General features: G+C 45.7%; 2 protein-coding genes across 3 annotated transcripts; one reads left to right on the top strand and one right to left on the bottom strand.

The window, feature by feature from the left end:
* Positions 1-4,736: 4,736 nt before the first annotated feature.
* On the top strand, positions 4,737-5,063 carry LOC117042478 (cytochrome c oxidase subunit 7B, mitochondrial-like). The gene has a single exon (XM_033142024.1). The coding sequence runs from the start codon at positions 4,737-4,739 to the stop codon at positions 5,010-5,012; it is 276 nt and encodes a 91-aa protein (XP_032997915.1). The 3' UTR covers positions 5,013-5,063.
* A 2,966-nt stretch (positions 5,064-8,029) lies between these two features.
* On the bottom strand, positions 8,030-9,330 carry LOC117042803. Of its 2 annotated transcripts, none has more exons than XM_033142456.1 (2): positions 8,995-9,330; positions 8,030-8,444 (listed from the first exon to the last, which is right to left on the bottom strand). In XM_033142456.1, the coding sequence occupies exons 1-2, from the start codon at positions 9,293-9,295 to the stop codon at positions 8,083-8,085; spliced, it is 663 nt and encodes a 220-aa protein (XP_032998347.1). In that variant the 5' UTR covers positions 9,296-9,330; the 3' UTR covers positions 8,030-8,082. The 2 variants fall into 2 exon arrangements, with proteins under 2 accessions (XP_032998347.1, XP_032998346.1); XM_033142455.1 differs by lacking the exon at positions 8,995-9,330 and adding an exon at positions 8,614-8,982 and having other exon boundaries at positions 8,032-8,444.
* Positions 9,331-12,650: the final 3,320 nt, after the last annotated feature.

Below are 12,650 nucleotides of genomic sequence, written 5' to 3'. Positions count from 1 at the left end.
TGATGCTTTTGAATTATGGTGCTGGAGGAGACTCTTGAGAGTCCCATGGACTGCAAGAAGATCAAACCTATCCATTCTCAAAGAAATCAGCCCTGAGTACTCACTAGAAGGACAGATCCTGAAGTTGAGGCTCCAGTACTTTGGCCACCTCATGAGAAGAGAAGAATCCCTAGAAAAGACCCTGATGTTGGGAAAGATGGAGGGCACAAGGAGAAGGGGACGACAGAGGATGAGATGGTTGGACAGTGTTCTTGAAGCTACTAACATGAGTTTGGCCAAACTGCGAGAGGCAGTGAAGGATAGGTGTGCCTGGCGTGCTCTGGTCCATGGGGTCACGAAGAGTCGGACACGACTGAACGACTGAACGACAACAAAATTTGCAAATAAATAACCGAAATCCCAGAAGTGCAAGCTGGATTTCGAAGGGGCAGAGGAACCAGAGACCAAATTGCAAACATGCGCTGGATTATGGAGAAAGCTAGAGAGTTCCAGAAAAACATCTACTTCTGCTTCATTGACTACGCAAAAGCATTTGACTGTGTCGACCACAGCAAACTATGGCAAGTTCTTAAAGAAATGGGAGTGCCGGATCACATCATCCGTCTCCTGAGAAATCTCTATGTGGGACAAGAAGCTACAGTTAGAACTGGATATGGAATAACGGATTGGTTCAAAATTGGGAAAGGAGTATGACAAGGCTGTATATTGTGTCCCTGCTTATTTAACTTATATGCAGAATTCATCATGCGAAAGGCTGGAGTGGATGAATCCCAAACCGGAATTAAGATTGCCGGAAAAAATATCAACAACCTCAGATATGCTGATGACACAACCTTGATGGCAGAAAGTGAGGAGGAATTAAAGAACCTTTTAATGAGGGCGAAAGAGGAGAGTGCAAAATATGGTCTGAAGCTCAACATCAAAAAAACTCAGATCATGGCCACTGGTCCCATCACCTCCTGGCAAATAGAAGGGGAAGAAATGGAGGCAGTGAGAGATTTTACTTTCTTGGGCTCCATGATCACTGCAGATGGGGACAGCAGTCACAAAATTAAAAGGCGCCTGCTTCTTGGGAGGAAAGCTATGACAAACCTAGACAGCATCTTAAAAAGCAAAGACATCACCCTGCCGACAGAGGTCCGTATAGTTAAAGCTATGGTTTTCCCAGTAGTAATGTATGGAAGTGAGAGCTGGACCATAAAGAAGGCTGATTGCCGAAGAATTGATGCTTTTGAATTATGGTGCTGGAGGAGACTCTTGAGAGTCCCATGGACTGCAAAAAGATCAAACTTATCCATCCATAAAGAAATCAGCCCTGAGTGCTCACTAGAAGGACAGATCCTGAAGTTGAGGCTCCAGTACTTTGGCCACCTCATGAGAAGAGAAGACTCCCTGGAAAAGACCCTGATGTTGGGAAAGATGGAGGGCAAAAGCAGAAGGGGACGACAGTGGACGAGATGGTTGGACAGTGTTCTCGAAGCAACTGGCATGAGTTTGGCCAAACTGCGGGAGGCAGTGGAGGATAGGGGTGCCTGGCGTGCTCTGGTTCATGGGGTCATGAAGAGTCAGACATGATTGAACGACAACAACAATTTGCAATGCATGGGAGTGATATCTCTTTTTCTTTTTTTTATTCCCAACCCCTGCCCTTATTCTGGTTTCCATCCTACTTGTGCATTGTTTGCAAGTCCAGATACTATTATTATTATTATTATTATTATTATTATTATTATTATCTCTTTGCAATGCTTCCGGAGGGGGGTGTCTCTTTTTCTTTCTTCTTAAATTCCCAGCCCCGATCCTTACTTCGGGTTCCATCCCGCTTCTGCATTTGGGGCTTCTGTTTGTTTGTTTTAAAATTGGCTGGTTTCCCCACAAAGAAAAGGTGGCTAGTATCTGCTTTGGGGCTCGCAAGGGCTCCTGGGAACTGGAAAGGTACTTATCAAACCTTTATTAGGCATTCTACAAGTAAAACCCCGAAAGAAAGAGGCATGTACAATAACCTTAAAAAAAAGTATATATACAAAGAGACAACAATTAAACTCGTAGGCTGATTGTATGTGTATATATGTAAAATCTAGGATTTCCTCCTGTTAAAGTACTCCTTGAAGCACTGCTGCCATAAACTCGGCTACCCCCGCAGTCACCTCTTGGTCAATGTCAGAGAGACAAAATCCAGCACTTCCACCATGCTGCGGTTTCAGGCCACCCAAAAGGGGGGACAACACGCGTTCACGCAGCGTACTGTGTAGTGGACAGTAAAAGAGAATATGCTCCACAGTGTCCGGGACATTCAGGGAACATCTGCAGTATCTCTTGTTTCTGGAAATATTCTGATATCTACCCCTGACAAATGCCGAGGGAAAGATATTCAGTCGGGCCAGCATAAATGCCCTACATTGGAGACGGGGAAAGGTAAAGGTAAAGGGACCCCTGACCGTTAGGTCCAGTTGCGGACGACTCTGGGGTTGTGGCGCTCATCTCATGTTACTGGCTGAGGGAGCCGGCGTACAGCTTCCGGGTCATGTGACCAGCATGACTAAGCCACTTCTGGCGAACCGGAGCAACGCACGGAAACGCCATTTACCTTCCCGCCGGAGTGGTGTCTATTTATCTACTTGCACTTTGACGTGCACTCGAACTGCTAGGTGGGCAGGAGCTGAAACGAACAACGGGAGCTCACCCCGTCGTGGGGATTCGAACCGCCAACCTTCTGATTGGCAAGCCCTAGGCTCAGTGGTTTAGACCACAGCGCCCCTGCATCCCTCTCTGGGAACTGTAGTTCACAACAAAGGCAACAACAACAAACCTGATGTTTCCTAGAGCAGGCATAGGCAAACTTGGCCCTCCAGATGTTTTGAGACTACCCATTAGCTAGGGATGATGGTAGTTGTAGTCACAAAACATCTGGAGGGCCGAGTTTGCCTATGGCTGCCCTAGAGAAAGGAGGTGGTGGAAGTTTGTGGAAGAAGGAAGAGTCTTGTGAACCTTGAAGGGTTAACTTGCAATCCTATATACGTCTACCATGGGCCCAGCCAGGATTTTAAATTACTTTCGACCCAAAGTGCTCAGAAAAATCTGTCGAAATCCTTCTACAATTTCTTCTTTTAGTTAAGGATTTTTACTTATTTACTTGATTTGGGGGGGGGCAGCTGTCCCCCTTACCCCCTCTAGCTACACCCATGATGTTTACTCAGAAGAAAACTACACCACAAAACCCACCCTTTTAAAGCACATGACTTCCCCCCAAATAATCATGGGAAATGTAGTTTCTCACCCGCAGAGCTACACTTCGCAGTACCCTTAATTAACTAGTTCCCAGGATCCCTTTGGAGAAACTGTGTGATTTAAATGCACATTGTAGTATATAGCGCTGGCTTTGCACAAACAAAGAAGTTGGTCTGTAACCTCCTTTGGGTCTCGCGAGGGCTTCTGGGAACCGTAGTTCATGCCAGGGTGGGGAGCCATTATTATGAACACGGATCAGGCCAATGGCCCATCTAATTCAAGATCCTATTCTGGCACAGATAAGCAAGAAACATGGTCAGAGTTCAAGGCTGTCATCCATCGCTGGTGGCTGAAGTGAAATCTGGGAGCAAGATAACTGCCAAGACACCATATTTCTTTCTCCCTAGTGGCCAGCTCTGGTTTGCCAACCTCTCTCCGATCCCGGTCCAGAAGCCTGCAAGATTTGCATTAAACACATGTTATGTGTGTTGAAAGCCAGATGTGAGCAAATGGGTATATTCACTGTTAGGTAAACAGAGCAGGCAAGCATCTCACTGTTAGGCAAACAATGATAATATATGGCCAAGAGATCTAAATCACTACAGTATCACGATTGCTCAGTAAATGTGTATTTGTGCATTAGGCTCTCATCCAGAGTTGTTTTTAGGGAGATTTTACTTATTATTATTATTATTATTAAGCATCCACACTCATTAAAAAGCCCCGAGCTGGGTGGGTAAATGTTCCTCGGGGACTTACTTCTTCACCAAGCGCTTACTTGAACTATGGAACTCCCTGCCACAGGAGGCAGAAAAACCACCAAGTTGGATTTTTTTCAAAGAGAAGGGAAAGGCTCTCCATGGCTCCTAGCTTCATGGGCCATGTTCCACCTCCACTGTCAGAGGCCTCTAAATACACAGGGTTGCTGCGAGGATAAAAGGGGGAAGCAGGAGAATTATGCATGCCACCTGAGGGCCCTTGGAGGAAAGGTGGCATAACAAATGAAACATACAGAACTGGAAAGTGTGACGTTAGGCTGGATTCTCTCCTGCAGCCTAATCCCAAACAGAGACCCTGCTCCACAGAGAATAATCTCCCTTGCCCATTTTGCTGCTGGTGTTTGCTATTCTCCTGAACAGTTCCAGTGTTGCCTTTCTCCCCACAAAAAAATAATACTCATTTTAGCACTGCTGGCGTGTCGCCCCTAGCAACCCTTCAGAGGGTTTTCTCAGGGACAGGAAATCAGATACCCAACTATGTCTAAGGAGAGGCCTTTTATCCCCCTCCCCTCCTCCTTTTGGATTCTTTCTCTCGTGAAAAGATCCTTTCTGAAACCCTGGAAGTACTACAGAAACCCATAAGCAGGAATCTAGCATGCCAGGGAGATAGCTTCCTGTGCCCCAAATGGCTTTTTAAAAATGGACGTTTCCCCTGTTAATAAGACCTAAGGACAAAATTTCCCAGACATGATTCTGCTCTTCATCTGTGCTTGACAAGGACGCCGGGAGATGAACTCTGAGGGGGTTGGGTCCGACCCTGAGGCGGATAATATTTTTTCCTTTGGCGAGGGGACCTCTGGGCCTCGTGGCGTGCAGCGTACTGTGGCAAGACAAATTCACCACAAACATGGACCTGATTTTCATGACAAATACGGCAACTTTATTTTACTTGGTGGGGCTCCGTTTTGTGTCTCTATCTGGAGCTATGTTGTAACACAAGCGGGGATAGAGTGGAATTTGTCTCCTGTTGGTCGAATTACCCCAAAAGAATGGAGAGAGCAGTAGAGATGCTGGGTTAAATCCTCTTCTGAAAAGTTGGGAACAGCCATGGGTTCGCTGAAGCTTTTGTTGGAATATACTAGTACTATGTTGAGCTTCAGACCATATTTTGCGCTCTCTTCTTTCACCCTCATTAAAAGGTTCTTCAATTCTTCCTCACTTTCTGCCATCAAGGTAGTATCATCAGCATATCTGAGGGCAGTGTAGATTTGGGCAAATTTCATTTAAAAAATAGCTCAGAAACACTCCCCCCTCTCTTTAAATGTTCAACAACTGCCTCCCCCAACACTTTTTGAAATAGGTAAAGATAAAGGGACCCCTGACCATTAGGTCCAGTCATGTCCGACTCTGGGGTTGCAGCGCTCATCTTGCATTACTGGCCGAGGGAGCCGGCGTACAGCTTCCGGGTCATGTGGCCAGCATGACAAAGCCGCTTCTGGCGAACCAGAGCAGCACACGGAAACGCCGTTTACCTTCCCGCCGGAGTGGTACCTATTTTTCTACTTGCACTTTGACGTGCTTTCGAACTGCTAGGTGGGCAGGAGCTGGGACCGAGCAACGGGAGCTCACCCCGTCGCAGGGATTCGAACCGCCGACCTTCTGATCAGCAAGCCCTATGCTCTGTGGTTTAACCCACAGTGCCACCCGTGTCCCACTTTTTGAAATATGGCAACCCTAATTTAATTGACACTGAAATGAGAATGCCCGTGTGTCTCGGCAGCCCTGGCTTAGGAGCAGGTGAGAAGGCCTTGCCTGGGTGACGCTAGAGGGCTCAGGGTTTCATTGTTAGGACAAGATGTAATAATAATAAGTAGTAGTAATAGTAGTAGTAGTAGTATCTATGGACAGCTCCCAATGGATTAAAATTAGTATAAAACATCAAACATTAAAACTTCCCTAAACAGGGCTGTCTTCTTCCCATGTGAGCATTCCCTTCTTTGTGAAAGAGGCATTCTCTCCTCTCTCCTCTCTCTCTCTCTCTCTCTCTCTCTCTCTCTCTCTCTCTCTCTCGTGTGAGAGAAAGAGAGGGGATGCCCTTCTCTGGATGTGCATATGAGGGGGGGGGCTGCCTCTTAAGGTGCACGTGTGTGAGAGGGGAACATGCCTGTTCTAGGGTGTTAATGTGCACGAGTAAAAGAGGAATGCCTCTTCTAAGGCAGTATTGTCGCACGCACGCCCCCTGTGGCGGAATAATGCCTGATGATGATTCAGGTTCATCATGGGTTAACCTATCACTCCCATGTTAGGTAGGTGTTCCCTGGGAAGTGGAGCTAGTTGGCATTTTAAAAGGAGGGGGAACAACCTTGAAAGGCAGTTGGGGGTTTGGCAGTTGGGGGATGGAGGTTTAGAGAGAGAAAAGGGGAGGTTAGGCTTTGGGGAATGGGAAAAAAGGTCATTACCATTGCTAAAGGGATGCAGGAAATATTATAACAAAGCTGAATTACATGAGAAGAAGATTGGTACCAGTAATAACCCGAGACATCCATGTTTTCAAGTTGCCTAATAAAGTTAAATGTGCTTAACCGTTCGTTGACTCTGGCAGTGTATCAGTACCTTAAGAGGTGTGACTAAGAGGAGAGAACAAAGCTTTCCTGAGGAAGAGGAAACTGTTTGCTTATTCTCCTGTCATACAGAGGGCTGGACAGTGAAGCCAAGTGTGCCACTTATTTGCCTAAAGGGAAGGCAAACTGCAGTAGTGGGAAACCCTGGTAGGGAGATCCCATAGGTGGCAAAAGAGGTTTTCAAACGTAGAGCCCTGAGGTACCCCAGAGACAACTCCCATATGAACACTGAAGGATTCATCCTAGTTGTCAGTGAAACCTAGGGAGAGTCACTGTTGGGGAAGTATTGGAAGGGGAGGGAATAGGATCCCTCACACCCCCCCATCTCAGAACAGTGCAAGATTCCAGGGGTTCCTCATGCTTATCTAGGCTTCGCTTTCCTTTGGAATGAGGGACAGACTGTGGCGCCTTTGAGAAATATGTTTTATTTACGCATACATGAAACCTGAGCTTACAGTGGAGGGGCTCACAGCACTAACACCCCAAGAGGGTCTGGGTTCACGTTTTTGGAATGCAGAACGCAGGAAAGCCTTCGGTTAAAAGGTACACCTTATCACACATCAGAGAGTCCACACCGGAGAAAGGCCGTACAAGCGTTCGGTGTGTGCGAAAACCTTCCAGGGATGGACTGGCACACAAGAGTATCCACATGGGAGAGGCCTTTCAAGTGCCTGGGTTGTGGGGAAAGCTTCCTTAACAGCTGAGACCTCATTGCTCATTAAAGAATGCACGCAGAGAGAAACGGATAAATTTGAGTAGGTGGAAAAAATGTGCGGACATGCATTCCTGATCTTAGGGATTTTAGACTAATTTATACAGAAAAAGCTGTATGAAATCCTTTTGTTCTTGCATTTCTTGTGGAGAATTGAGAAAATGACATTGTCAGCCCGCTGCACTCCAGACAACTCATAAAATAAATGTGGTGTAGTGGTTATCTCCCTGCTTATTTAACTTATATGCAGAATTCATCATGCGAAAGGCTGGACTGGATGAATCCCAAGCCGGAATTAAGATTGCCGGAAGAAATATCAACAACCTCAGATATGCTGATGACACAACCTTGATGGCAGAAAGTGAGGAGGAATTAAAGAACCTTTTAATGAGGGTGAAAGAGGAGAGCGGAAAATATGGTCTGAAGCTGAACATCAAAAAAATTAAAGATCATGGCCACTGGTCCCATCACCTCCTGGCAAAGAGAGGGGAAGAAATGGAGGCAGTGAAAGATTTTACTTTCTTGGGCTCCATGATCACTGCAGATGGTGACAGCAGTCACGAAATTAAAAGACGCCTGCTTCTTGGGAGGAAAGCAATGACAAACCTAGACAGCATCTTAAAAAACAGTGACGTCACCTTGCCGACAAAGGTCCGTACTGGTTTTCCCAGTAGTAATGTATGGAAGTGAGAGCTGGACCATAAAGAAGACGGATCGCCGAAGAATTTATGCTTTTGAATTATGGTGCTGGAGGAGACAGTCAGTCAAATAACACACTGATGTAAATAGAAGGTCTTCATCATTAGTCAGTTCCTGTTCCCACAGGGGTGGGAGATTGGGGCTGTGATTCACTGGAGGCTCCTCCTTGAATGATGGGCTTCTGACTAACCATCTCCCCATACACAACACAGATGTCTTGTTCCTTGGGGGCACCAACAGTGGGCTGCAATGTGGCTTTCCAATCTCCTCTGCCAGGAATAGGCATATCTATATCCTCCTCTGAGCCTTCTTCCTCAGGATACCCAGTTCTGATATGGACGGTGGACTTTTGTAGGACACCTTGCTCATACACAATGCAGATGTCTTGTCCCTTAGCAGCATCAACAACAGCCTGGGCTGGAGGTTCACTGGGGACACTGGAGTCTAGTTTGCTGTGAACGGGACCCTCCACTGAGTGGGAGCACCAGGAATTGCCTGATGGGTTCCCCATAGACAATGCACAGGTCTGGCTCCTTGCAAGTATCAAGCATCATCATCCTGGCTGTGGCATCAACAACGGTCTGGGCTGGAGGTTCAATGGGGACACTGGAGTCTAGTTTGCTGGGAACGGGACCCTCCACTGAGTGGGTTTCCTGCAAACACGCCTTCCTCTCGCCGGTGTTGGGGAACTGCCAGATGTTTTCCTCACCTACAACGCACACATCCTGCTCCTTAGCAGCACCAGGAATTGTCTGCACTGTGATTTCCCAGGGGGATCTGAAACTCCCCCCACGAAAAAGGGGTACATCCTCCTCCTCCTCGACTGGGTGGGCTTTCTGCTGACCTTCCGTTCTCTTATGGATGATGGGCTTTGGCCTGATGGGTTCCCCATAGACAATGCACAGGTCTGGCTCCTTGCAAGTATCAAGCATCATCATCCTGGCTGTGGCATCAACAACGGTCTGGGCTGGAGGTTCAATGGGGACACTGGAGTCTAGTTTGCTGGGAATGGGACCCTCCACTGAGTGGGTTTCCTGCAAACAGGCCTTTCTTTTGCCGGTGTTGGGGAACTGCCAGATGTTTTCCTCCCCCACAACGCATACATCCTGCTCCTTAGCATCACCAGGAATTGTCTGTACCGTGATTTCCCAGGAGGCTCTGAAACTTTCCCCACGAAAAAGGGGCACATCCTCCTCCTCCTCGACTGGGTGGGCTTTCTTCTGACCTTCCGTTCTCTTATGAATGATGGGCTTTGGCCTGATGGGTTCCCCATAGACAATGCCCAGGTCTGGCTCCTTGCAAGTATCAAGCGTCATCGTCCCGGCTGTGGCCCAACTGGGCTCCTTGAAACCTTCCTTTGCCTGTTTGGGAAAGCAGATTGTTTGAAATAAGGAATCTTGAAAAAGAGGAAATACAGATAAGCAGCTCCTCCTTCAGAGGGTACTTTTGAGTGCCGCATATGTACCCTGGATTTCTGACACTCCCCGTGTTATTGGTTTTTTTTTAATGAAAATAGTTAACAATATAATATTTCCTTCATGATCCTCACCTACACACGGGAATAGGAACCATGGCCACTTTGTTTAGTACTGTCTGGATTGAACCTGCAACCTTCTGCAATGCAGGGCAGAGGCCGTTTAGGGCTTTAAAGGTCAGCACCGACACTTTGAATTGTGCTCGGAAATGTACTGGGAGCCAATGTAGATCTCTCAGGACCGGTGTTATGTGGTCCCGGCGGCCACTCCCAGTCACCAGTCTAGCTGCCGCATTCTGGATTAATTGCAGTTTCCGGGTCACCTTCAAAGGTAGCCCCACATAGAGCGCATTGCAGTAGTCCAAGCGGGAGATAACTAGACTTATAAACACATTGACTTATATAAATGTGTGCATGTATTTTAAATCTTTCACCCTCCCCTGTTGGATAAGGTGGCTCATAACAGCCATGCTCCTATGTCACCCCCCCCCCCCCGATTTATTTGTTTCTTAAAAGGCCCAGAGCAATAATGCAGCGGTTTGTAAATCTGGGCTTCCCTGCCATTCCTGTCCCGATTCCAGCCTGCGAGCTTTCTGGATTAGCTATAAATCCAGGGGAGAGAATCGAAACCATTAAAATGGACTCGGGACGTGCACAAATGGAAAGCTCAGATCCGCGCCCACGGTTTGCTGAGTGATTCTCACCCTCTCTATCTTAACCACCAACTAAAAAAATGAAAAAGGAAACCAGCCAATGTTACCGTTCCCAGATGTGCCATCCTAGAGAAGGGAACTTTCGGATGCAGCGTCAACAAACTCAAAAGAGGCTGATTGGCCAAGGTCCTGATGTCACTCTGGAAGCTCCGCCTTAGCTCTGGAGGGCAGGAAACTACCTGTGTGAAAAGATAACAAGAGATGTCTAAAGAGTGCAAAACAGTTGCAGCGCCAATACTGGGTTGAATTGTTAATATTAGAAAACCCACAAATGTTATGTGTTTCGTTGGTTCAATCCCTTTTATTACCTGGTGGGATTATGTCTTCATTTGATAGAATTAATATTTCAGGGATGTCTGGCAAAGGGCAATAACAACTAATAAAACAGGTTAAATAAAATATAGAAATATTAACTGCATTGTAGACAGCAGCAATAAACACTGAAAGCAGCGGTAAACACTGAGAACAGTGTGGAACAGAAGCCTTTGCTTGTTTACTCATAAGTAACTCCTACTTCATCGCATGCCCTTTTAAAATGTGGTTTATTGGATTGTTGGTTTTATTTTGATTATATGTTTTGTGGTTTTATATTTTGATTTTTACTGTGAAGCGCCCTGAGACCTCCAGGTATAGGGTGGTGTTCTAAGAATTATAAGGTGCCAAATATAAAATAAACGTTAATAAATGTTCGAGGCAAACACTTACGTAAGTATATAAACCACGTGTCCGAAATAGTACAGGAGAGAAATCCTGAAGCCATTTTGACTCCCCCAAACCATTTTGACTCTCCCACATTGACCTCAAATATTTCTCTGCAAAGGAATGGGAAAGTCTTCCCATTGTCTCTTTGCTTGCAAATCCACTCACTCTTAAGGGCATATTTGTGTATGAATAGGGTGGGTTTAGGAATTGAAGTATTTACCATCACAAAAGCCAAGCTGCCCTGCTAATGTAATCAGTGACTACTGAGTATCTTGGCAGGCACGATTTCTGCGGCAGACTGCCTCCTTCTGCGATGTATGAAAAGTGTAACGCTGGTGGTCAACAAGGCGAATCTTTAAAAGTTTAAATTGTTAATTTGGGGTTCTCATCAGCTGTACGCCATAATCATCGCAATTATAACAAATAAAGACTTGACATATCTTGCTTTGCATGTCATGAGTCTATCTCATATATTAGTTTCACCTGCTAAGTTGAATTACTGAAAGAAACGAACCTTTCCACAATATTCTAATTTTTCGAGTTTCACCTGTACATATAAATAAAATAATAATAATAATACTAAATTTTAATTTGTTTAATTTTAATATTTTTTAATAATAATAATAGGCTCCAGCCCACCCCTTCAGACAGGCAGTAGTGAATTCACAGACTTTCCTTCTTCCTCTCAAGCCACTTCACTGTCCCACTTGAGCAGGGGTAGGCAACCTAAGGCCCGTGGGCCGGATGCGGCCCAATTGCCTTCAAAATCTGGCCCGCGGATGGTCTGGGAATCAGTGTGTTTTTACATGAGTAGAATGTGTCCTTTTATTTAATATACATCTCTGGGTTATTTGTGGGGCCTGCCTGGTGTTTTTACATGAGTAGAATGTGTGCTTTTATTTAAAATGCATCTCTGGGTTATTTGTGGGGAATTCGTTCATTCCCCCCCCCCCTCAAAATATAGTCTGGCCCACCACATGGTCTGAGGGACAGTGGGCTGACCCAGGCTGAAAAAGGTTGCTGACCCTTGCACTTGGGTGTTTGCTCAGCTAAAGGGGGCCAGGTGTTTATGTGGTAAGCGCAAAGGCTGCTGTGAATTGGAATTCACAGAAAAACAAACTGTGCCAGGGAGAAAGCTTGATCTGAAAAGAGAAATTAAACAGCAGAGACAGAAAGGTCCTCTTTTTCCCTCTTGCACTTGGATTTATAGCTTTCTCGTTTTGTTTTTCAAAAAATTGTGGCTCGGTTTCACATATTGTCAACATAGTAAGATCAACTTTTTGTGGTTTACTTAGAAAAATATTTTTGACCCCGATAATATGTTAGCTTGACCATGGGCTAGTCCAGCATTCTGTTTTCCACAGTGGCTAAATCGGATAACTGTAGAAAGACCAATTACTGGACATAAGAGAACCAGAATCTGTGGGGATGTTGAGGAAGGTAGGAGAGGATGTATTAATTAAATAAAAATTATCCCTCCTCACTTACGCTGGTGAGAAAGCCATCGGAGCACATTCCCTTGCAGATTGCTGGAAATAAGTTGGTGATTCGTTAGCATCCTTTAAATTAAGCAATGCAGTCTTGCTTGTTCCTGGTAAGTTTTGTAATAAGAAAAAATTCTGCCCTTATTCCCTTATGGGGTACACAAGAGCCCTTGCAAAGTCCTTTGCAGGTTCTCCATTGGTAGGAGTAAAAAACAGAGGCTGACCAGAGAAGATTGAGAAGCAAAGCAGCTAGTAAGCTTGATCCTTATTGAAGCTGTTGCAACAGAGGTGATTTTCA

Source organism: Lacerta agilis, chromosome 2 (genome assembly GCF_009819535.1).
Source record: "Lacerta agilis isolate rLacAgi1 chromosome 2, rLacAgi1.pri, whole genome shotgun sequence".
In the NCBI taxonomy this organism is placed as follows: Eukaryota; Metazoa; Chordata; class Lepidosauria; order Squamata; family Lacertidae; genus Lacerta; species Lacerta agilis.
This window is presented reverse-complemented; position numbering and strand designations above follow the sequence as displayed.

Coding starts and splice junctions, on each gene's coding strand:
- LOC117042478 (XM_033142024.1), top strand. CDS start 4,737: ATGAACTCTGAGGGGGTTGGGTCCGACCCTGAGGCGGATAATATTTTT.
- LOC117042803 (XM_033142455.1), bottom strand. CDS start 8,917: ATGATGATGCTTGATACTTGCAAGGAGCCAGACCTGTGCATTGTCTAT. Junction 8,445..8,613: donor GGAAACCCACTCAGTGGAGG/GTCCCGTTCCCA, acceptor ACTCAGTGGAGG/GTCCCGTTCACAGCAAACTA.